Source organism: Triturus cristatus, chromosome 4_2 (genome assembly GCF_964204655.1).
Source record: "Triturus cristatus chromosome 4_2, aTriCri1.1, whole genome shotgun sequence".
Lineage (NCBI taxonomy): Eukaryota > Metazoa > Chordata > Amphibia > Caudata > Salamandridae > Triturus > Triturus cristatus.
Window position 1 is genome coordinate 670,693,215 of NC_140586.1, and position 27,168 is coordinate 670,720,382.

General features: G+C 42.1%; 1 protein-coding gene across 1 annotated transcript in view; it reads left to right on the forward strand.

Annotated features, from left to right (window-relative positions):
• LOC146834879 (cytochrome P450 2J2-like) overlaps positions 1 to 23,228 on the forward strand; it is a 334,240-nt gene extending 311,012 nt beyond the window's left edge. The window contains exons 8-9 of the mRNA XM_085602476.1: positions 19,829 to 19,967; positions 23,031 to 23,228. Of these exons, the coding sequence (XP_085458602.1) occupies positions 19,829 to 19,872 (44 nt within the window). The 3' untranslated portion in view covers positions 19,873 to 19,967; positions 23,031 to 23,228. The remainder of the gene's footprint in view (positions 1 to 19,828; positions 19,968 to 23,030) is intronic.
• The last annotated feature ends 3,940 nt before the right edge of the window (positions 23,229 to 27,168 follow it).

Genomic DNA, 27,168 nt, shown 5'->3' on the forward strand with positions numbered 1-27,168 from the left:
ATCTGGGTAAATATTGCCTTGAATTGCCGAATAGACCAAAAGAAAATTAATTCCCCCGATATCCTAGGAATTTCTTTAAGAGGCCCTCGTACGGGTCCCACCCTTGATTTGTACAACGTCTATGCCAGAGGCACCAAACATGGTTCAATGTCCTTGACAGTGTCTACCCTCGAATCGGAACTCAGGAATAATTCAGCTGTAGCTCAAGTCTTGGTTGCGGGAGACTTTAATTGCACATATGAGCCTCTCACATCAGACGATATTCTTGACTTGGGCGAGGAGCATGCTAGATGGGGCATCCCATTTCTAACGATCCCCCCGATCAAGAAATGGACACAAACAGCGATCCAGTTGAATGCTTTAACATCAGAGTTCGGCTTAAGAGCTACCAACGGCCGCACAATCTCAGACCCCATGGGTGCGGCTACATTCAACAGAGATAACCACACCTCAAGGATTGATTATATCATACTTGATCTTTCTCTTTGGGGTTTGGTTCAAGATATGAAAGTTATACCCACCATTGAAAGTGACCATAATTCACTTTCCTTGTCCCTCAAGAATCCTTGGCCAAGTGAAACTATTAGACCATCTTCTAGGTCAACCAACGACATCTCTGTCTCCTCTTGTGGAAGACGGTTGAAGTGGAAATGGGTTGCGGGGGACGAAAATAAGCTCAACATCATTAATTCAATTCCTCTTGCTTCACAAATACAGCTGGATAGCATTGACTCGGCCTCTTTGCCTTCTATAGGAAGGGTTACATCTATCTTTGAGGGAACCCTTGAATCTATTGGGAATGTGTTCTTGAAAAAGAATCGGGTGGATAAAAAAAATGGTAGCTCGGACTTTGAGGGGCAAACAGGAGTGGTTTACACCCACTTGTAGACATGCTAAAACTATTTTGATTAGGGCTATTAAAAGTAAAAACCAAGGAAAAATCCAGGGTGCTAGGAAAAATTATAAGGATACTTTGGCAAATGCCAGAAAGGAGTGGGACCTAGAGTATTGGTATACCTTAAAAGAGGCAAGCTCTGGGAAGGACTCTAGGCGCTTCTGGGACACAATAAGAACAAGAAGTAGACCAGATAGTGATATTATAACATGCAATATCACTAGTCAGGCGTGGACTAGTCACTTCTCCAAATTATATTCAAATCAAGTGAGTGGAATTGTCATAATTCCCTCTAATGACGAACAGGCGGGGTCGTTAGATAGTGCTACTTTTGTTACTCCTCTTACAAGTACCACTATTTCTACTAACATCTCATGTTTTACTTCACCTCTGATTGCCCAAAACCTTGATTTGACTAATCCCCCCTTCACTATTAAAGAAGTTGAATATGCAATCAGAACCATTAGGCCTCAAAAAGCAGCTGGTCCTGACGGCATTCCGGGGGATTTGTTGCGCTCAGACATCTCGAAATGGGGCAAGCTCATCCTTGCCCTGCTTAATGCGATTGGTAGGGGTGCACCTATTCCTGCATCTTGGAAGGGGCGGAAGTTGTGCCTGTCTTCAAGAAGGGGGCTAGGGACGTCCCATCCAACTACAGGCCGATAAGCTTGCTTGATATAACTCAAAAGGTGGTTGGTAAGGTGCTCCTAGTTAGACTGCTTCAATGGATTGATGAAAATAACATCCTTTCCGACCTTCAGGCAGGCTTTAGAGTGGGTACCGGCACAATCGAGCAAGCCTTCAGGTTGCTATTAGTTTACTGGAAGGTGGTGGTCCTGGCCAGGGGCAGTCTCTATCTCGCTTTTATCGACTTGAAGACTGCCTTTGACCTAGTACCCAGAGCGACCCTATGGAGAGTCCTCACTGATATGGGGGTACCCCATCATATACTCTTGCTAATCATAAAGTTGCATGAAAACACCTTTGCACAGATTAGATGGGGTAGAGAGGGAGAAAAAACTGGTAGAATCCCGGTAGAGCGAGGGGTCCGTCAGGGCTGTGTGTTGTCTCCCACTCTCTTTTCTCTTTATGTTAATGGCGTGGTAGAGCATCTACTGAAAGATCTCTCTGATGAACCATCCCTGGCGGGGAAACGTATCCCCACCCTCCTCTTCGCGGACAATACACTCTTACTTTCCAAATCACCAATGGGGCTTCAAAAATTGCTAAACAACTTCCAGACTTTTTGCGCAGAACGGGGCCTAATAATAAATGTTGATAAAACAAAATACCTTGTGATGAACCCTCCCAAGAAACCTGTGCGTCCGCCGAGGTTGAATGGCGTGCCCTTGGAGAGGGTAGACAAGTTTGATTATCTTGGGATTCGTTTGTCGCACAATATGCTTTGGGCCCCCCATCTGTGCAAAATGCTGTTAGCACATAAAAGGGTTACAGGGGCACTCCTGAGAGAACAGCGCCAATGCACATTTAGACCTATAGCCCCTGTTATGGAAATTTACACAGCTAGGGGAGTCAGCTCCGCACTTTATGGGGCAGAACTGTGGGGCTCATGTAACTCTAGTGAGCTGTTAAGATCAGAAAGAAAGTTCTGCAGGGCTATCATGTCACTTCCTCAGGGTACCCCCATGACCCCGCTGATGCTTGATCTAGGCTGCCGGCCCATTGATGAGTTGGCGAGATTCCGACCCTTATTGCTATGGGCGCGGATATGGAGAGTTCCAGAATTAGCAAACTACGCCAAAGGTCTCGCAGAAGTAATGTCACTACCCGGGTGGCACAAGATTAAATGGTTGAGAGATATGAAAACTCTCCTTTGCAATCTGGGATTGAGTTCAGCATGGGAAAGCAGGTCCTCCCCACCAAAAGCGACCCTTAAAACACTATATTGGAACTGGATTGCAGTACATGAGAATACTACTTCTTCTCTGGGCAGACTCACGGAGGACTTTCTGAGTTTTAAGGACCTGCCCCTCCGAGAATTATACCTGGACATTATAGAGAAGCCTTTTGATAGGACCCTTTATTTCAGATTTAGGGTTGGGACTCTCCCACTCCACGCTTTCACATCTGGATGGAAACCCCCTGTACAGACGACAGATCTTTGCCCTTTTTGTACATCTAGGCGCGAGACTGTAGCACACTTTTTATTTGAATGCCAAGTGTTGTATTATATGGCTTTTATGACTAAAATGAACTGACATTTTTTTATTGTAATGCTTTTATGATAACTTTTTATCGAAATAAAGCCTTTGATTGTTGTTGTTAGTGTCAAACCCTGACTCATTTTATCAATGCATAAGCAAAGACCTCTTCTTCTCTCCTTCTGTTTAGGAAGAGCCTCAAGACGTGGCTTTTTAACCTTTAGGGTGTCTTTGTCTTTTTTGTCCTTCTCTCTTTAGTTTGTTTTTATGTTTTTGGTTTTACTGAGCTGCCTCGATAAAGCGCCGGGACACTCCACGGAGTAGCCGTGCGCTATAGAAATAAAAGTTTAACATAACATAACATAACCAAGACTAGCTTCTAATGCTACTAAAACTTGACAACATGAGAGGTTTTAAATTAGTTATCTGTCAGCAAATACACGATGTTACCAAATGCTTCTCTCACAGTGTTTCTCAAATGCACACAGACTCACAGTGTAATTCTAGACAACAACCACTATACCTAGGAGTTTACCAAAAATCATTCACTACTGTGGAAGTGGTAAGCGAACTGCACACAATCTTCATATTTCAGGACTGCACTTTTATGTCAAAGCCTGACTCATATATTCAAAGCATAAGCAAAGACTGGCTTCTAATGCTACTAAAACTTCACAACATGACCGGTTTTAAAACAGGTATATGTCAGCAAATACACGATGTTACCAAATGCTTCTCTCACAATCCTTACCCAAATGCACACAGACTCACAGTGTAATTTTAGACAAGCAACACTATCCTGGGAGTTTACCAAAACTCATTCACTACTCTGGAAGAGTTAATGGTACTGCACACAATCTACATATTTAAGTACACCACATCAGTGTCAAAGCATGACTCATTTAATCAACGCAGAAGGAAAGACTGGATTCTAATCCTACTAAAACTTCACAACATATATATATATAATGAAAGCATAAGCCATAATTGTCTTCGAATGCTACTAAAACTTGACAACATGACATGTTTTACAACACTTATCTGTCAGCAAATACACGATGTTACCAAACACTTCTCTCACAATGGTTCCCAAATGCACACAGACTCACAGTCTGATTCGAGACAAACAACACTATCAATAGGAGTTTACCAAAACTCATTCACTACAGTGGAAGTGGTAAAGGAACTGCACACAATCTACATATTTCACGACTACACTTTAATGTCAATGCCTGACTAATTTAATCAACGCATAAGCAAAGACTGGCTTCTAATGCTACTAAAACTTGACAACATGACAGGTTTTAAAACAGTTATCTGTCAGTAAATACACAATGTTACCAAATGCTTCTCTCACAATCCTTACCCAAATGCACACAGACTCACAGTGTGATTTTAGACAATCAACACTATCCTAGGACTTTACCAAAACTCTTTCACTACTGTGGAAGGGGTAAGGGGACTGCACACAATCTACATATTTAAGTACAGCACATCAGTGTCAAAGCATGACTCATTTAATCAACATATAAGCAAAGACTGGATTCTAATGCTACTAAAACTTCACAACATGACAGATTTTAAAACAGTTATCTGTCAGCAAATACATGATGTTACCAAATGATTCTCTCACACTGATCCCAAATACACACTAACTCACAGTGTGATTCTAGACAAGCACCACTATCCCTATGAGTTTACCAAAACTCATTCACTACAGTGCAAGTGGTAAGGGAACTGCACACAATCTACATATTTCACGACTGCAATTTACTGTCAATGCCTGACTCATTTAATGAAAGCATAAGCCATAACTGTCTTCTAATGCTACTAACACTTGACAACCTGACTGGTTTTAAAACAGTTATCTGTCAGCAAATACACGATGTTACCAAATGCTTCTCTCGCAATCCTTACCCAAATGCACACAGACTCACAGTGTGATTTTAGACAATCAACACTATCCTAGGAGTTTACCAAAACTCATGCACTAGTCTGGAAGAGATAATGGTACTGAACACAATCTACATATTTAAGTATAGCACATCAGTGTCAAAGCATGACTCATTTAATCAACGCATAAGCAAAGACTGGATTCTAATGCTACTAAAACTTCACAACATGACAGGTTTAAAAAAAGTTATCTGTAAGCAAATACATGATATCACCAAATGCTTCTCTCACACTGATCCCAAATACACACTAACTCACACTGTGATTCTAGACATGCACCACTATCCCTAGGAGTTTACCAAAACTCATTCACTACAATGCAACTGGTAAGGGAACTGCACACAATCTACATATTTCAGGACTGCACTTTTCTGTCAAAGCCTGACTCATTTAATCAAATCATAAGCCATAACTGTCTTCTAATGCTACTAAAACTTCACAACATGACAAGTTAAAAAAGTTATTTGTCAGAAAACACACAATGTTACCAAACGCTTCTCTCACAGTGGTTTCCAAATGCACACAGACTCACTGTGTAATTGTAGACAAACAACACTATCCCTTGCACTATACCAAAACACATTTCTTCATCTAGAAGTAGTACTACATTTTAGTATAGAAACATAACATAACTCATTTCACAAATTCATACACAATTCTACCAAAATATAAAAACTGCACAGTTATCTGTTTACAAACACTTGAAAAACACAAATGCTTATCACAGAATGGTTTCTACATGCACACACATTGTAGAGAAAAAAAGTACTCCCTACACTTTAGCAGGAAAAATACATTAGTCTGATTAAAATCAAAATAGTCTACATACATCCCCTCACAATTAAATACCTCATCTTTCAAGTTCTTTTGTAGACTAAGGAGTATATCAATCACTCACCATATTTTCTTTTACAGAATCTCTGCACTGTGCACCTCTCAGCAAAAGCAAAGAATGTAAAAGTTTCCCTTTCATTTTCCACACATATACATGTAAACATCAAATCACAATCCTTCGCACATAAACTCAAAAGCAAACACACATTTCTATTGGTTAAACATTTCAACCCTTTCCAACTGAAATACATTTCAACCCTTCCCCCAATCTGCCTTCTGCCTGTTACCATAGAAACAGGTCATGGAACACTGCACTAAGCTCACAGGTCACAAGTTCAGCACACAATGTTCCTACACAAGACAGGAAGTGTGCTTGACTTTTCAACATATCAGCTTATCATATATAATGTTCCTTACAATCTGTTTTTGTTAACCAATAACAATCATACCTTTAAAAAACAGAAATATACACCCTACCTTTCAGTGTAGAAAGTTGTCATACAACCAATGATTTCTTGTCGTTTTTCAAAAAACTTTGCCGTGGAACCGCGCACCCACCACGAGAGAATCCGTGCATCCAACGCGATAGGATGCGCGCACCGTGCGCGCATTTCCCCGTGTTTTATTTTTTAAGGGGGGCCCCTGGGGGTCTTTCTGGGACCCCCTAAGCACCTCTAGAGGGTCAGAGTATTTCCACTCTGCCCCCTTTATATGTTTTACACACTTATTCCCCTTGCATCTTCAGCCTCGCTTCTATCGAGGCAGAAAATGGCCGCCAACAGTTCCTGGTTTCGAATGTAGAGAGACACTCGACAGCCAATTAGCATTCAGCGCGCGATCGGGAAGGCGCGCGCTCGGTTCGGGGAGGGTGCGCTTACGGTGCGGGTACGGTCCGCGGATCCTCCGCGGCCATAGATATCACTAACTTTTTTACCCTAATTTTCTCAGGAACTACTGAACAGATTCACACCATATATGCAAAAGGCACAAGTCTGAACTGAGGACTACCTCTTTGCCAAATTTGGTGTCATTCCGTTCAGCGGTTCGGGCTGTAGCTGCGACAACAGATCCTATGGGAAATTGCATGGGGAAAACGCGTTTTGGGACCCCCCTTTTTTATCGGCCCCCGCTTGACGGATCACTGCGAAACTTTCAGGGTAGGAGCGGAGCGGGGCTGGCCAAGAGTTTGGAAAATTTCGCGAGGATTCGTCAACCGGCGCCAACGTTATTCCAAATAGAATGTTGCGGATTTCCTATGGAAAATAGGTCCTAACAAAAACTATCTACTGGCGACCGCCAGTAGATAATATATGTATATATATATATGTATGTATATATATATACACACACACACACATATATATATATATATATATATATATATTGGAACATCATATGCATGACACCTTTAGGTGTCATCCATTTTCTTTTATTTCTTTAGAACTTTTTGGTGCTGATTGTGACTTTGGGCAGACTTGCATCTGTCCGACACCTTCTTGTAAACCGGACCGACCGACCACCAGTCGGCGGTCCAGGCCCCCTGATTTGGATGCGACCAAACACTGTTCGGTTACATTCAAACATTTGCCAATGGGAGCATGTGTTAAGGCCGTAAACTGGCCGTATTACATGCTCCCATAGGGAAATAGGAGGTGATGTTAATCCCTGCAGCGTAAAGAAAATAAAAATAAAACGATAATAAACCATGGTTTATTGTCATTTTATTTTGTGTCCCGAAGTCTTGGGGGTGGGGACAGGGGGATAAAAGGCATGCACAGGGAGTTGTATGCACTGTTGTCAGTGCGCAGGACAGTTTTGGTATGCTGTCTCAGCCAGCCAAACCGTCATTCCCACTTTGTGCATTCTCCCCACAGGCTGCATTACAGCCTGGGTTTCCCAGACCCCGCCAAACCACAGCGCTCAGATCAATCACAACGCTGCAGTTTTATGATTGGCTCAAGGAAGCTTGGGTGCTTCCTGCTTCCGGCCGGAGCAGAGCAATGACGGGGAGGGACTACGAGAAGAGACGCGACAGCAAGTAGGTACGTTTATTTTTTATTTTTGTACTACCTCCATGCCCCCGATCAGTGCCAGCTGCCACTGGGTGTAGGGTTTCTCATGGTGGAGCTAGTGTGGCCACCACCGTCAGAGACTCAGTTGTCTATTCAACTCTCAATAGCACAGGCGCACTGTCAGTTAGGTAGAGAGGGAATACTCCTTCACATGTTAAGTGGAATACCCTGTTCGATAAACTTTATATCAGGCCCTGTGTGATTTACTTGGTGAAATCTTCTAAGTAGAAAAACACATGTGCAATGCGCAAAACAAAATGCAAAATGCAGGTGTAAAGGAAGCAGATTGGTTTGTAAAGCTCTAGTGTGTCTCCTGTAACATTTGGCACTTCATTTGAATAGAAATGCAGAAAATAAGCCCCAGCCCCAAGTACCTATAGACTTACACTAAGCATTGACTGGTCTTATATTTTCGAGCTGCTGGCCAGGGCAGGACTGGCCGCAGCCGGCACAGGACGATTTCCCGGTGGGCTGCAAGGGTGGGGCCAGTTTTGGAGCAGTGGGGGCCACTTTTGTTACAGGGGGACGGTTTTGCAGCAGTGCTGCAGTATCGACACCCATAACAAAAGTGGCAGCAGTGCTTCACAAACCTCCCTCCCATGGGGCCCTTGCATCTCACTAGCATTCCCCCTAAGGATGGTTCAGCTGAATTGCCAGCGTTGGTTTGAGTTCCCAGTCCGGCCCAGCTGCTGGCTTTGTCAATGATTTTTGCAGATGCTTTGTGTTGTAGTCCACCATTTCAATGAAAAGGCCAATACGGTTTTATGCAGAGAAAACGTTTTTTTCAAGAAAAACTCTACAGTGTTGCCAACAATAAGAAGCCTTCTATCAAGCAGCTCCATGTCTTCATAAACAAATGATCCTTGGAAATGCTGCATCCTTACATAATTCAGGTCTTAACAGTGTGCAGCTGTAGCAGGCACATTTCAATGGTTTTTGTGAAGATAGATAGATAGATAGATAGATAGATAGATAGATAGATAGATAGATAGATAGATAGATAGATAGATAGATAGATAGATAGATAGATAGATAGATAGATAGATAGATAGATAGATAGATAGATAGATAGATAGATAGACAGGCAGGCAGGCAGGCAGGCAGGCAGGCAGGCAGGTTTGTGTAGACTTGTAGATAGAGAGAGACAGGTGGTGCAGATTGGAGCTTCCAAATCCCCTCTACTTCCACGGACGGAGTGATTTCACAGTCACACGCACATACATACATCATACGCTGGTGGGGCCCATTACACCAACATTCATTCTATCACTCTATTCGTGCCATGTATAAGGAGAAATACCTTTCCAAATACCTAACCAATCTGCATATACCTTGAGGTCAATGCGATCAACTGATTGCTTAAAATCTGGTGAAACAATTCAAACACTCTGGATTTTCAATAAACATAACAATAAAATAACCACCCAACACAGTAATTCAAATAAAGTATTATTTATCTAAATCAATTTTGTAAGAAAAGCCAATTTAAATGCAAGATCATCATTTCCCATATTTACCTATTCTGGCTAAAAAGTCGTTTTCTAAGTCAAAACTGGTCCTTCAGCAAAAAGTTAAAGTTTCTAGCCGTCATGTAGAGTCACCGTCCTCTCCGTCAGCATTGGACCTCTGGTCATGGGTTCAGGAAGAAGTGGCGACCCAGACCTCTCTAGTCTACTTATATTTATACTAAAATTCACATTCAAAAGGTTACAAACAGAGCTTTCAAACATCCGTTAGGCAGGAAAAGATGTCGTCTTGTTACTTTAAGGAATTTTCTCATAATTGATAACTCTAAATTCTGAACAGGAAATTGGAAGACCATAACTAGTTTGTTACTTCTACGGATGTCTCTTTTGGAAAAAGTATCTCTTGCAATGCGACCACTACAAGTTCGTCTAATCGGATTGTTCATTTGCAACAAAAGTTCACTTCCAGGGGTATTTGGCAGTCATCCTGGATTTGTCGTCATATTCATGGCTTTTCAGTTCAGGCAGAGGCCAGGGTCACAATCAGCGCGAAGCCTCTTTTCATATTACGTCTACTCAAATGCGGGCTGTAGATGGTGGCCATCTTTCAGCAGGCCACAATGGTCAACTTAATTAAAAGAAACACAAAACAACATTACTACATTGATTTGATTATACAGTGTTAATCCCCTGCTAATACCCTTATGTGTGTGTATTTATCTAGCCATTTGCGACATCAAAAGCCATTAGTGCATATTAATTTAAAGCGCAAACACATAATAACATCACATAAGCAACATTTACTCAATTAATTTGCTCACCAACTTAATTCACTTATTATTTTAGCCATGCAATTGCACTCCCACTTGTAATTCTTTTGTTAATAAGGTTGATTAATCAAAACTCGACAAATTTCTAGTAATTAATAATTAATCAATAGTAATTTTAGTAATGACATACAAAAATGAAACTGGTATTTGAGTTTAAAAAGAAAACCCTGCTCCAGCACAGGTAGCGAGGGCTACATAGATAAGAGAGCTAGAGATGGATAAATATACAGTAAGACAGATGGGTGTTTGCACAGATAGACAGATCAGAGGCAAGTGGCCATGAGTGTTTTATTAGAATGAAATAAATGTAATCTCACACTTGAAAGCACTGGAAGAACATTTGAGTGTTGTGAGGCAGCGTCTGAGCACCTACTTTTAATAAATGAACCAGCATTCTTAAACAGAAGCCTTCAGTACATTTCTTCCTTTTCTTCAATAATGAATACGGAACACCCAGCAAGTCTAAAGAAACAATATCACACAATATCATTAGGCAAAATTACTTTCTTTGGACGCGGACATCAGAATAAAGGACCTGAAAAAGTGCAGAAGGTTTTGTTGTCATTAGTTTAGCATTATTTGATAAGGTAGCAGACTGAACTTCGGTGATCAGATAAATGCCACAGTCTCAGCCACTTTTCACTCTCTTAAATTGATTGAAAAGATAAAGCCGTTCCTGCCGAAAAGACAGTCAACGCACTGTTGTTACATCTCTCAATCTATCATGGATGGATTACTGCAACAGGCTATATTTGAATATTCTAGAGCGTTATTTAAATAAACTGCAAATCTTTCAAAACGCAGCAGCAAGACTTCTTACAGGCACATAAAAATGTGTCTCCGTCTCCAAGGAAATCAAAAGACTACACTGGTTGCCAATCAGGAAACGGGTGCGTTTTAAATCCTTATGCACAGTTTTCAAGGCTGTACATGGCCTGGGACAAGAATATCTGAAATGACGGTTTCAATGGTACACTCCCAAAAGAACCTTGCGCTCACTCGAGCTAACTAGTGATCATACTCCCCATTACGAAAGCTACGTAGGGTGGGAGAAGTTTCATCAAGTGTGCGGCAAAGGCCTGGAATGACCTCCCTTGCAATCTTGGGAACACCACTGACCGCGTATTCAGAAAGAAACTGAAAACCTGGCTTTTTACCGTAAATGATCTTTTTAACGTATATAATCTCCTTAAGTTCCTGAACTTAGAGTGGTAACAGTCAGGCCAGGACACCCACCGGGTAACCGCTGTGTTACATTTATGAAAGTACTCTGGCTGGTGATATAATCCAGGAGTCATAGGTGTAGTTAAGTATATTTATTTGTTGTAAGTTAGATGGTAAAAATGCCCCACCGGGAGCAGCATCCAGCTGCTCAGCCCATCTCACTCAACTGACCACACTTCAAACCATGCATCCATGAACATTCCAAATGACATCACACACACACAGGCTGAGCAGCAGGGAGAAGGAGAAGACAAGAATACCACATCTCCTTTCTTTAAATAATAAAACAAAAGATACAAAAGAAAATCACAGTAAGTCCTGACGATGACAAGCCAGGATTACAAATAAGCACTGACTAAAATATAAGAATAAATTCACATAAAATGTTAAAATAGCATTACATCACAATGTAAGAACTCCAATCATGGAGAATAATTTAAAATGGTATGATTGATTGTATCACACCACCTGACAAAACACTACTCCACTAAATTCAAAAGGACGTCACATTTTGCACTAACATGAAAAGAACACAATTCCACCTGCACAACCCAACTACAACAATACACAACCTACAAACCAACCATCACTGCAAAACTTCACATGACAACACATGCGACAATAACCAAATGTAAAAACATCACATGACAACACCATTCACCCATTCACACTGACACACAAGACATTACCTAACCACCATCCCTCTTACAAACCAAAAATACCCAAAATATCACAAGTCATGCCAGTTGGCCAGACCAGCACAAAAAGCGATAAACAGGTAACTGATGGCACCTATCAAATTAACCGGGACTGAAATGTATCATTCCAACTAAATACACACAGCATGAAGAAAAAGAAACCTCACAACACTAACTAACTATACATATGCTATAGCATAAAACAACTTTATGGTTAAAACTTTAAAAAGGGTACATGACCACCTGCGCTCAGGGTTCGCGACTCCCTGAAACGCACACTAAGACAACACACACTTTAAGGGGTACATGACACCCGTACATTCACAGGACACTGATTCCTGGAACGCACACCCAGATAACACATTACACACTTTAACCGATGCCTAGGCCACACCACTTTAAAAGGGTACATGACACCCTAGCGCTCAACGGATACATGACTTCCTGAACGCACACCTAGACAACACTTAATACACATTAAAGGGATTTAGACCCTTGAACAACCATCTAGGCAAACCACTTTAAAGGGGTACATGACTCCCCAGCATACCAGGATATATGACACCCTGAACGCACACCTAGACAAAACTAAATACACTTTTAAAGGGTAATAGTCCCCTGAAAACACAACCCTAGGCAAACACCTTTAAAGGGGTACAAGACTCTCCCCAGCGTACCAGGATACATGACACCCTGGAACGCACGCCTAGACTTAACCACCACTAACTTTAAAGATTAAAAAATGCATGCAGACCAATTAAATGAACCCTTGAATTCAATGGCACAAAATAAATGTAACAAGATCATAACGTTTAAATGTAAAACAAGCATAGTGACTCACTTACAGGTCAATAATTATTACTAATTATTAATAATTAACAAATCAATAATCAATTTCGCAAATTAATAACACAGGATTAAAATATATAGAATGGAGACAAATTAGGATAATGCTGTAGGACTCAGACATGGCAATATAATAAATTAAAATAATAAATGTAGTCACCGTTGTCGTCTCCGAAAGATGCACGAAAGAAAAATCTCAACAGTACACAAGACGAAATCCAACTCATTAGGATCGAACAAAGTCCACCAGATGGCAGTGTTGCTAAAAGTTTGATGTAAAGAAATGCCCAAAAATGCATCGATTTCCATTGTAAGGTGAGGAATGAAGAATCGGTGCAGCGCTCATTACAGTACTTACATCGCAGAAGACACGATTTAGCTCAAATGTGTCGATCACTTTAACAGAAGTCTTTCTGCAAAGAAGATTTTCCTTTTTTTTTAAAATAAAGATGAATTACCTCACGCAATATGCGACGCTCCTTTAAGTTAAATTTGTTCAACTCCGGACACTGCAGTGACAAATCCGCAGCAATTAGGCAAGCAAACCGGCTTCAGTTCACTTACGCTTGATTAAAAACAAACACACGATGGCAGCACGCAGAATTGACGCTCGCCGGGTGGCTCCAGGCGCGTCTGAGAGGAACGACGTGAACAAACAGTGTAATCGCCGGTGCAGTCACAGGTGGAATGCCAGTGACATGAAGGTGCCAGCTCGAGCGTACATCGTTATAGAGCAGGTAAGGGCGCGCGGACTGTGCACTGCACGCGCCTCCAACTTCAAAAATAGCTTCGTTTTTTTTAAAAAAAATCACCATTGAGCACTTCAGTTTTTTTCCTAGATCCTCACCGGAAAGCCACAGAACACAGTCACAATCTGTTGAACCGGCACTGTTGAACCGATAAATATTTGCAAGGTGTCTCATTTTCCACAGTGCACGCAGTTAAAAATCAAATAAAGTCAAATGTGCCTCCCATGTGTATGTAGGTCATGAGCAAAAGGAAATTCAGCACATAGATGCTCCGGAGCAATCTCCACTGCAGAAACCAAGAATAATCACAAGAAAAAAAAATGCAGGCCCTCCGACAACCAGACCGGCAAACCAAAGTTCTCATGTTAACATTTGACCGTTATAAAGACAACATCTTCACAGAGTGTTATGGTACCCTGAAACGCCAACAAGTTGAAAGAGTCCAATGTTTGAGAGTTTCAGGCTTCAGGACACGCTCTGTCCAACCCCACAAAATCGCTTTTTTTTTAAAGTTGAAAATGTCAATAGTCAAAACCCCTGCTCACAAATATGGTGTTGGTAAAGAACTATCAACAATTTCCACAGACAGTTGAAGAAAGCATTTTCACAGCTGCGCTCTATCCACAGTATTTCCCAAAAAACAGGTTACCATTAATTTGAGCCACACAACTTCCAACGCCTAAACATACCGCTGTGAGCTGTCTGTTACAAAAGACACCGGTGGGGCATCCAAGGCGTGGATTAGTTTAGACTCCAGGCTCAGCTTGCTTCAGTTACATCAGTTTCATCAGTTCCATCAGTTTCTTCAATTCCTTAGGCCTTTTTGCGTGGTTCTTTGCTTCCAAATCGTCGCCACTGTTACATTTATGAAAGTACTCTGGCTGGTGATATAATCCAGGAGTCATAGGTGTAGTTAAGTATATTTATTTGTTGTAAGTTAGATGGTAAGAATGCCCCACCGGGAGCAGCATCCAGCTGCTCAGCCCATCTCACTCAACTGACCACACTTCAAACCATGCATCCATGAACATTCCAAATGACATCACACACACACAGGCTGAGCAGCAGGGAGAAGGAGAAGACAAGAATACCACACGCTGTGCTTTAGAAATTGATATAACATAACATTAGGTAACAGTTCTTCCTTGATACATTAATTAAGGCTGCCTCTGCTGTCTGTTCACTGTGGCCGATGGGACCGTAAATTACACTGAAACCTAAATCGATACATGATTTGATTTTGAATTATTCAATAGTTATCATCAATGGCAAACAGGAAATCCCTAACGTCACCAATATATTATGAAACAAAATATAATAACTTGCATGTTTGGCTTGTTAAGCAAAAGTACGATAGCTTCTTTGGAAAAGATTATCATTTTAGTAACACTTATGTAAATTCATGTAAGCACTCTCTTCCACGCATCCACCAGCAGATAGAATGGGAAATTGGAATACATGTGACAGTGTCAATCAATATATGGATTTATTGATGGGTAGCTGTAAGTTACAGGGATGTTTTTCACCCGTGGGTTTTGAGTGACATAAAAAAGAGAATCAGATTGAAGCTCAAGATGTCTATGATGTCAATCAAACATCCCTGTACCTCACAGTTACCATTTTTATTGTTACGTATTGCCCTCAAAATCAACTGCCCCTGCTTATATCTGCTAGGCTGAGGCAAGCAGTAATGAGGGAGCCATACATAATACTGCCTCTCCTCCCTGTTCCAAATGGGAAAAAATACCTTACCTGCCATCCTTAACCAAACCGGTCTCCTTCCCTGCCTTCCTTCTCCTTTCTGCTGCTGTGTTTTCTGCTTTCAGTCAAAGCAGGCAAGCAGTGCTGCGCTGACAGCCTCTCGCAGAGGCCTGTCATTCTGGCCTGGGTGGTCTTTATGACGTGGCAACAGTGGGTAAGGATATTTGTTATCAACTGTTCCTACATCATAATTACCAGGTTTAGGGCCTGATTAATGCTGCAGTGCGCACCACTGGTGGTCAACCGTCTGCCGGTTTACGACTCTCTGAGTCGGTCCGGCAGTGGACCGTCAGCTGCACCGCGGCGGAGGGGCAATGAAATATGCTGAACAGGACTGGCGCAGTCCCGCCCAGCATATTAAGAGTTTCCCCACCACCAGCATTTGAATAGGTGCGAGTTCCCCATGAAAAGGCTGCTGACGGGGAAACAAAGGGGTCCCTGGAGGGCAAGGGTCCCTAGAGGGCCCCCATGCCCACCGCCAAGGTGATGCATTCTGGGGGGCACATGCTTGCACCCCCAGTTCCAGCACAGCATAGACTTCACCGTCCATACACAACTGGAACATTTTTGCCGTTCCCATTGCTGTGCCTGTTTGTCCGGCACCGCCATGGGAGAGGCAAAAGGACTGTCCGCCAGCACAAGTTGAACTCGTAAACAGGTTGACAGTCCTTGCACAGCTTTAGCGCAGCTGTGTCGGCAAAAAGCCAGCGCAACTGCGCCAAAGTCGTAATCAGACCCTTAGAATCTGGTGTAAATGACAGAGGCTTCCTACGGTATCCATGCGAAACAATATAATATTTATATTATGTCTAAACAAGCAGAACATATTAGAGCGCTAACGAAAACCAGGAAGACATACAAGGAGAACATTTGGGAGCACTGAAAGCAAACGGGAAAGACATACATTTAGTCATCCTTTTGTAAAATTAAAAAGTGATTTATAAATCGTTGGACAAAACCTAATGGACATGAGCAGTTTCATGTATTCTGAACTGGTAATGCAAAATATATTTTCCCAATGCCATATCCTCAAGCTGAATTTTTCTGGAATAATTTCACTTGTGTTACATCATGTAGATTTACACATTACACTACCACATTCAGAATAGTGATGTGAGCAAACACAACCACACGGTGTTGCATGCGTCACCTCCTAGCATCCTTTTGCCTTACTGACAGCATTCTAAGGTTATGTGATTAAATGCCCTACTCTGGGTATTTATTTACTGCGATAACACTTAACCTCAGCACTGTGCGTCTCTGACATGTTGTTCAGCGGCTCTAACAAGGAATATTCCACAAATGCGGCTGAGAATCAACCTTTATACAGTTTTTCTGTAAAACATAAATAATAATGATGCACTTTCCCGCTTCACAGCTTGAATGCTTTCTGTGGGTCTACTTTGCATAATTAGTTTGGAATATTTAGCACCCGCTGAGACAGTATAACAAATATGTAACCGGGCATCATCATCACCTGTAATGTAGGGGCTCTGGGATTTTGGAATTATGAGACCGCGGCTGGAGACTGGACACGGTGGACCTGCCTTTGGCTGGGCGTGTGGTTGGGGCTGATGAAGACGTACCTGCAATAAACCTTCCATTTGGATTGCATGCTGCCTCCGCTGTGTATTTCACACATCTCTCACAGTGAACATAGAAAGGCCTTTTGCATTCCATACATACTATTTGAACATTGGAGGCTTGATATAAACACAATGACATTCTTAGGGTCCTAGGAAGGATAATCATTGTGTCTTCAACTTTATTTAATGGTTCAAGGGGTCATTGCTGATATAATCGAATCAACCATATTTGTTCATTGTATAATTGTTATAGTTATTTATTGTATCACACTGCTCGTTGCCCTTTTTCCAGAGTGGTACTAGGTGTAAGTTTGAACGCAGGGTGGAGAGAGCCTTGTCCTTCCCCGCTAGACAGTAGGCACAACCAGTATATTTTTTGTCAAAACATTCCTATGTCTCTCAAGCAGGCAGGTCAAACAGCAAGAACCCAGATAGTTTAAATCACTGTAAAAACGTAGGTTATGTCTTTAATGTACTAAAAAAACTCATTTAAAAGGTGAATATTACCCATACGATAAGGTATAAAATGATGGCAATGAGAAATTGCAACAAACAACAAACTGATGGAAGGAATGCTTGAACTAATCTCAACCACTGGTGATCGCTCAGAAAAACATTCCACTTCATTGTTTTTTTATCACTAACCTTTTCTAGACAGAGACCAGCCATATCCATGGGGCCACCGAGGACATCGCCAGCACCCCCACGCGCTCCTACACACGGCCGCGGGGCGGAAAATGCAGGGGCCGCCATGGACGGCCATAGGTCTAGCTATGCCACTGGCCATATCCAAATCAATCTTTTTCCTGCTCTGACAGGAATAGACCAGCCCAAACTGCCATGCTTGTTCCCTTCATAAGCAACCCCAGATCAGGTTTGGCCTACATAGGCCTCATCAGTGAGCTGTAGCCTGAGTCCTATGGCACAGTGAGCATGATATACATGGCAGGTCTCTGTCTAGAGAGGCATAGAGGGCTATTAAAGGAGCACTGGAATGCTGACTGTGCCATTGCCAGTGGTTGAGATTAATTCAAGCATTCATTCCATCACTTTGCATCTTGAGGATGTGTGTCTTGAGGATCAGAGGCTGCCATGCTCTGTCACTTATCTTTAAAATTAGCATTGCATTGTCAAACGTATGGTGCAATGGTAGTTGGGTCCCTTGACATTCCAATCAATGTTCAGTGATGTTCATCAATGGCAGTAGCCCTATTGAATGCTAATACTGGCTTAGAGACTGATCATGTTACATGGTCACTCGAGCCGACTACTGGTAACCTTAGGATGCTTTCGTAAAAGGTAATGCTCTGGCCAAACCCACGCACAGCAGAATATAAATGGAATCAGAAATCTGATTGTCAATGCCAGGCTATTTGGTTAATGCAGGACCCCTAAAAAATATTTTTTTCTCAGAGTTTCACTTATTATATTTTGCAGGATACATCACTTATATCATTCTGAAATACACCCTGCTGTCATCTCCAACTAGATCTCAGCCTTTTCTGCGTTTGTTAACAAACACATTTGCTTTATATACTACATAGAAATGCAACCCTAAGGAGAGGATCCATTTCTCTGTCAAAATTCATGCTCCGTGAGCAGCAATATTTTCACATCTATATTAGAAAATTGTTGACCAAAATTAAATGGGCAGACCAGAGAAGATTTTCCAAGGGGTGCGTATCCTCATCAAAACATTATTTTTGTGTATTATCGTGGGGATGCTGGAGAGTTTACCCAGCTTTAGAGACATTGGCTTGGATGTGGAAGCCTTCCCATCCATGGTCCACTTGTTATATAATGATTGTATGGCCTTTACCTTCATAAATTGAATATTTTACTGAAAAGAAAAACTTCACAGGAACATCCTCTACCCTCTTTTCCATTTTTGCTTCAGCTGTTGTTGGAGTAATTTAGGTGTACACGTAACACTCATGATACATGGGGAGGAGGCATTGGTGTAAATATGTATGTATCTGTACTGATGTTTCCTTGCTGATGGGTGTCTGAGTGCTGAACATCGTTCGAGATCCCAGTGGTACGAGTCTGATCAATTACAGTCCGGTAGGTAACAAAAGCACTTCTGTATGCAGAGGTAGTGCTCCCTGAAGAGATTTGCTGTTAGTCTTTAGAAAGAATGCAGGTTGCCAGTTTTTTGGATGTACATTTCTAATTCCTCTGGTCCGTCACTACAAAAGTCTGGATTTCAATTGAGCTCTGAGAGAACTAAGATTCTCCCTTGCTTAAATGTTTGCTCAAAGGAGGATACTAATGTCATTGGAATTGCTTGAAAACCTAACTTGCTTTTTCAATTTCCACTCAAGATACCGATAATCCAAATTAAGTATTCTGTTGTTTAGAGCGGCCATCATTATTGCTCGTTTTTGCTCTATTTTCGTATAAGAGAGTCAAAAGGCTTGGCTGCCTGTATTGTTTTAAATGGATGTTGATTTGCAGTGTTTGGTGCTGAAAGGACATGTCCTAGTCATAAAAGCCTTAGAGCAGCTGACTGTAATCTTACCACCTGTCCTCCAGCTCTCAAGAGTTTGTAACCAGAAGTAGCCAATTAAATAAGGCATTCGGTGTTTATAAAGTACACAACCTTTTCCTCCCGACCACTGTCAAACATTCTCATGAGATCCCCCCCTTGTATATATAATGAAGTTCTGCAGCAAATAAGTGTCATTAATTTTCTTCACCTCTTAAGAGCAATTAGATCCAGTATATTAAGGCATGTCTCTTCAATCTTCAGGGAACTACTGTGATGGCAAATCTGACATCGATTCTGTACGATAAGAATGAGTGGAAAACCCCTGACATCTTTAACCCGGAACATTTCCTGGAAAATGGCGAATTTAAGAAGCGTGACGCTTTTCTACCTTTCTTGATTGGTAAGATGGAGATCATTGGTTTATGTGCTGAGTGGTAAAATATCGTGTACTACTCTTTACTTTCCATGCCCTGGATGTCTCAGCTGGCACCTGGAATGGTGAGAGAGAATGATGTAATGCAATCTTGGTGTGTTGCCTGGACTAGAAGCTGGGGGAGATTTGGAGTTAGAGGGAGGATGAAGCTTGTACTGGCATATCTACTTTTGCTGAAACCTATAGGCCTAGTATGAAAAACATATCTCCTACCTTAGTAGTTGCAGACTATACTGCCTTCTAACTGCAACACATACCTTCACAATATAATGTAGATACATTATTGTTGCAAAAACATCTATCACGATGCATCAAGTAATTAATTACAGTGCAATATAATCGAAGTGAACTGTGTGTATCAGTAGTAGGCCCTAATGTTCCATGTGAGAAAATCGTTTTCCAAAACAACTTTTGCAAAAATTAACTTTTCGAAAAAGATCATTTACATTAACATCATTTTTCAATTTTCATAAATTGCGACCTACTTTAACCTCTTTTTAATCTTTTGCTGCTAAGCTTTTTCCTGCTAGAATTCTAAGCCCTTTTTTTGGTATTTGGGGTACTTCATGCTTACGCCTTTATAACTTTTCCACTTGAGGTTTTTACTCAAAATGTGTGACTTTTTCCAGTAACCATGGGATGCTAAAGGTACCCAAGGTTTTTGGATATATTTTGATGGAGTTGCAAAAGAAAGCATTTTTTTTCTAAAACGTAATTGACAAAAGGTTTGCTCTACAAGCATCACCATCTATCCCAGCTCTTCAGAGCACGCTCAGTTGCATGAAAAAAACTTTTATTTACCACACTTTTGAATTTTGTTTCAAAGGTAGTTCATTTTTCTGCTACTTGCAATTTGTGGTGAAAACAGGTGCAAAACCCAGGGGTGAGCCCGGAAAGCTGTACATTTACGAAAAGTAGACATGGTTTTCTCAAGGAAATGGGGCTTCCACCCGCTTTCTAGGCCTGGATTGAGTTACTGTGCAGCCAGCCGCAGGCAAGGGTGTTGATTAACAGAGCATACTCCCCCCTTCAATATCACACGAGGAACAAGGCAAGGATGCCCATTATCCCCTCTCTTATTTACGCTGGCAGTGAAGACGCTGGCAGCCAGACTCCAGCAGTACCTCTGGGAAGATGTGATTCAATACCCCACAAGCATTTGCTAATATCCCTCTATGTAGATGACATCATGCTATACATTCGAGACCCCAAACTCAGTCTCAATCCGATGTTGCGGTAGTTCATCAACTGTGGGATGCGCTCCCGAATACATTTCAATTCGGAGAAGTCCCAGATTTTTCCTCTTACCCCTACGGTCCAGAGGTTTGTCCCAGACTACCCACTGGCCTAGTGTGACTTGGAGATTAAGTACTTGGGGATAGTTGTCGCAAGAGATAGGACAGAATTGATGCGTACCAATTACGGAATAGCATTGAGCGCTCTGACTAACTCCACAAAAAGGTGGATTTCTATGCCCCTTTCGTTGGCAGGCCGAATTTCATTAATAAAAATGGTGGTGTTGCCGAAGTAACTTTATCTCTTTATTAATACTCCTTACAACCCTGCAGACACTTTTCTTAAACTCTAAAAACTCTGCTTATTCACCTGTTATGAGGTTCCAAAAATGGAACTCTATTTCTTTTGTGCCCAGTCTCATTTCACAGCATACTGGTTTTGACACCCCAATATATGCCGCACCTAGCCATTGAACAGGGATACATGGACCCTGTTCCAATAACGGCGTTCTTTTGGGCGCCTCCCCGCCCCAGGGAGGCGGATCCCTCAACAGTCGCATGTATCTCTGAGGCCTGGTAGGGTGTAGCCAAGCAATTGCAGGTACCCATGTTGTACTCTCCATTGTTGGGTGGGAGTCCCTTGGCACACAGACCTTCAGGTGACGCAGGAGGTTGGATGTCGCTGTATGCTTCTGGGGGTCAGGTGAAGGAGTGGGTGATTTCTATGAAGAGGGCCTATTCCAGAATAGGGGTCAGGGGCGTTCTTTAAAAGCACTCATCCCATCCCTGTGGAGCGGTTCCTATATGTTAAGCTAAGACAAGACGTTAGGAAAACCACCCCCGATTTCCCCAACAAACCTCCTGTGCTGCCTCCCTTACACATTTTGCTTAAACGCGATATCCCTACACATGTTATTGCGATACTGTATCATAGCATTCAGAACGAGAATACTGAGCTAAGATGAGATTCGCGTCTGCATTGGTATCAGGAGCTAGGCACACCACTTGAAGCTGGACAATGGCACTACTGCTGCCAGCAAACGGTTTCACTTAGGACCAGATGACAAATGTGACAGGTGTGGTAGGGCAGGGGCGGACTTCCTACACTTAGCATGGGAATGCAAGCCTATTAGGGACTACTGGTTAAGGATTTTCCAAGCATTGGAGCAGATGATGGGATCTCAGATTCCCATAACCCTTCTCACGGCGCTGCCAGGATACAGAGAAGGGATGGAACTACCGACCCACCGATACGTCTTCCTTGGGCTACTATTGGATAAGCAAAGGGTGGCCTGTAAATGGCGGAGGGGGAGGGCCCCTACGTTTAAGGAATGATTACAAGATTTAATATATTGTGAGGAGCAATCACTCAACTATGCAGAGCAGTTAACACCCTCCTCCCAGCCTCGAGACATGTGGGATTCCCTATGGGGGTATTTATTAGAGTCTCCTGAGAATGGGGGAGGAGCGGTTACTCAACTGGGGCCCACTGAATCACATGAGAAAGAGATCGACTGGGGATCAGCACTATTATTAAGTCATAATGTTGAAATGGGTATGATGAAGAGTCATGGATAAGGTTGGTGTTTTAACCAGACATTGAATAAGAGTCTGTGAATAAATTGCTGATGATGCACATGAATGTAATATCCGCCTAATCGGATGCAAGATGTTATTTCAATGCAAAAAACTTAATAAAGATAGTAAATTATTATTATTTTTTTTAAAACATGCCATGGCTATAGCAGCTACTTTTATTTTTCACCAAATTTGTATTTTGTCTGCTTTTTTTTAGGAAACCGTGTCTGTCTTGGAGAACAGTTGGCGAAAATGGAGCTCTTCCTCTACTTCACCACTCTTCTCCAAAGGTTCCGCTTCGAGGCACCCAAGGATGTCCAATTAAATGTTTCTAAATTCACACTTGGACTCACACTTTCTCCCCTTCCTTACAAGATTTGTGCCATTCCTCGCTGCTAAAGGCATTGAATTTAATCCAGTCAATATATATATATATATATATATATATATATATATATATATATATATATTTATGTTTTATGATATTGCACCTTGAATCTCATTTAAGATTTCCAGAGTTCTACATGATTGTTGTCTTGATAGCAGATGTGTACTCATCAACTTAAAGAGGTTAAAAGTGTGTGTAATTAAAATGTTCTTACAGTTTCTTAAGTCACACCAGAAGATTTATAACCAGAAAAAAAGCAATCAGTAAACAATATATATTAACTGATTGCTTCACACAGCTAATCATACAATCATTACCTTTAAAGTGTATCTGACAATTGTCGGCTAGCTCCTCTGATTGGGAAAGAACAGCTCCCACTATGACCTGGGACATTAAATGTGTTGTTTTGTGCAATTCACGTTCTTTTGAATAAATATAAAAAAGACATTTAAAATAAAGCACATTTCTCACTTATTTTCTTTGGAGCGAATAGATGGAAAATGATGTGTTTGAATTAAAGCCTCACCTCTGTGTTTTCTTAAAAGATATGCCTCATGTGATTGTGCGGATTTGGATTTCGGGTAGAGGGGGGTGAAACCCTACTCAAGCAGCAACCATAATCTTTGTCAGGGTGAGGCACAACGAAACCCCAAAATAACCTTCTCACAACCCTCTGGTGGCTACGGACAGAGTAGTTAGGCTTAACTTAGAGACATTGTATTAAGTATTTATGTAGCACTTCAAACAGTATAAAAGTGAAAACACAAGAAAAGAAAAACCCAATTTAGACAAATAGAGCACAATGTAAAAAAGAAATTGACACACAAACTGCAACAATCTAATCAGTAAAACCAGAGTTATGATTTTGTAAAGATTTTGTGACAATAGATCCAAAAAGCCCAAAGCTGGAAATCAGGAGAAAATCACAAGTTCAGGTGGACCACAATGGAGCAAGAGTTGGATAGAGGAACCAGGTTAGTCCAGCTGAAAAGTTGCCTTCTCAGTCCAGCGCAAAGAGTCTCGTTTGTGGTGGAGGAGCAGAGGAGTATCACTGAGAGTTGCCGATAGAACACAAAGAGCAGACCGGGTGTTGCAGACAGTCGTCGCTATAGTGCAGAGATCCTGTTGTCATTGCAAGCGGTCGGGACAGACTTTTGTGGTGGTGTTCCTTGAGAGCGGTTGATGCTGCTGTGTGAAGAGTCTGGCTGACGGAATTTGCCGGGCTGTGCAAGTAACAAAGATTCAACACCAACAAGCCCGTTTGCAGTTGCAAAGAGCCCTAAAACTTACCATCACCCTCTCTGAGATCACACCAATGGTTCAGGACCTGAGAGGCATCACATGGGGATCAGGCAGGTCCTCTGGCTGGATCTGCCTGCATGTGCAGGTAGATGGAAGCCTGTTATGTCCCTGTGGCTCATAGCAGGAGGCTGGCAGACTAGCCCTTGGAGACAACATAATGTGAAGATGGGCAAGTTTACATCTAGGCCTTTCTCCCTGCCCTGTGTAGTTCTGCAGGGATTGTCATTGAGACCAACACTATTCGACCTTTATGGTATGCCACTCACGACAATTATCAAAAATGCTGGTTTTCTCCTGGTGTCTTACGCCAATGACACCCAAATTGAGAGCTGTCACTGGCAAAACCTGAAAACAACTCTGACATGGCATTCAGAACATGCATGAGCAATGTGAGCAAGTGGATGGACCACAATTGCCTTAAAATAAATGCCACTAAAACTGAGGTCATCCTCTTTGGTAACAACTCCTAATTTTGAACGCCGGACTGGTGGCTACACGAAATAGACTCACTTCCTGAACCCTCAAACAAAGTAAAAAATGTAGGCATCCTGGTAGATAATGAACTGAAGTTCAAGGATAAAGTAGATACAATTACATCAGTCTCATTTTGTTCCTTAAGGCTTATAAAAAAGACAAAAAAATTCTTGCCTCCTGATTTTCTGAGAACTGCTATCATTGCATTGGTACTTACAAATATCGACTATAGCAATAGTCTCTGTCTTAGTCTCGCAGCAGGTCTCGTGATGAGGCTTCAGACTTTGCAAAATGCTGCTGCCCTTTTCCTTTTTAAAATTCCTAAACATGAATCGGCTAGAGGAGCCATCAGGAAACTACACTGGTTGCCAGTTAGACAACAATGTAGGTTTAAGGCTCTCTGTCGGACCTATAAATCATTGCACGGACTGGGGCCAGCCCATTTCAAGGAAAAACTCAAATGGTACGTCCCAGTGAGGACACTTCGCTCAGGCTCTACCATGAACTTGACTGTCCCCTCATTTAGGAGGACCAACTGGGGTGGGAAGAGCTTTTTCATGGCCACAGCTGTGCTCAGGAGCAGCCTTCCACTGACATTAAATCTGCTCCTTCTTTACTTACATTCAAGAGGGCCTTAAAGACCTGGCTTTTCCCGCAGGATTAGAAGGCACCTGGTGAGCTGCCTAACTCGCTTCTGACATCTGCTGTAGCTATCAACGTTTTCTATAGCGCCAAGACGCCCATGGGCATAAGTTGCACTTTATAAATCATAGTCATTCATATTCATACGATTCACTCTGGGGCTCCTGGGTTCAGTTGCGGATCCAATCCCTCTGACTCAGGCAGGAGGGAAGCAGGGAAGCAGGTCAACAGCCCAGCAAGGCAATAGTCCATCAAGGCAGCAGTCCAACAGAGTGGCAGTACTTTCAGTAGCACAGGAGCCCTTCTTCCTGGCAGGTTCAGAAGTGTACTGAATTGTTGGGATCTGAGGTCCCATATTTATACCTGGAGCCAACTTTGAAGTCAAGGAAGCTTCTAGAGGTTCCCCCCAGAGGTGTTCGGCATCCCCTTCCTCCCTGTCCTGGCCCCAGCTTGTCTGGGGTCACAATAGACTAGTGACAAGCACCTTGTGAAGGTGCTCAGGCGGAGCCTTTGTGATGTAAGAAGGGAAGAAGGGTTTCTCCATCTTGGATTTAATGGGTAAGGGGCACTGTGAGATTGTTTGCAGTAGAGGTATCCCTGGAAACCTTTACCCCATTGGTTATGGAAGGTCAGGAGTCATACCACCCACAAGCTAGTGCCAAGCATAAATCTGACACATCAAGAGATCATCTTCCGAATACAACTGGATCTGTAAAAAAAACAGAAGAAGGACTGCACCTCCTTTTTTAAACCTGTGAGGAGAACTAAAGAGCTGGTCCTTCTCCAACTTGTACCCAAGACAAAGAAGTGTACTTCAAGGGTCATGTGGCTAACCTCCTGTGTTAGGAGGGTCATAAGAAGTTGTAAAATTCAATGAAGAGCCCAGCTGACCAGTTCCAACTCGACCGGCCCTAGACCCTGCTGGTGGCCTCTGCTGTAGTGAGTCTTGACCAACAAGTGCTGTTCCTGAGGTCCTGGGAACCTTGTCTGTACCTAACATCCCTGGGACTTGGAAACGTTATGGACTTGAAGACCTGCGAAGTACTTGGACAAACTTACCAATCAGATCCGCGCAAAGTGCTATACTACCAGACTGAAGAAGCAGGTTTCTCCAGCTCAGGGCTCCTCCACAGTAGTAAATTTAATTCAGTTGCATCTTGCTGAGAAGGTATCGGGCTCGTGGAGCCCTCTTTGGATGCAATATACAGCCTTGCCTTGCTGGGCAATTCTGAGCTCCGAAAAAGAGACTAAGGGCTTTAAGTTTCATTATTTTGAATAGCGATTACCGAATTGTGATTCTCTGCGAATCGCAATTATGTATTCGCTTTTTTAACGTATGAAAATCCATGAGTGTTATTTATCAATTCCTAATAGGTCGCAGATAGACCTACCTCATCAATATTAATGTGGTAGGTTGCAAGTTGTGACACTTTAGAAATGTCTAAAATCACAAGGATGGTGGCCTGCTGGGGTCAGCAGACCATGTCTGTGATTGCTTTTAAATAAAGCAACATATATTTTTTTTAATGCAGCCTTGTTCCTTAAAGGA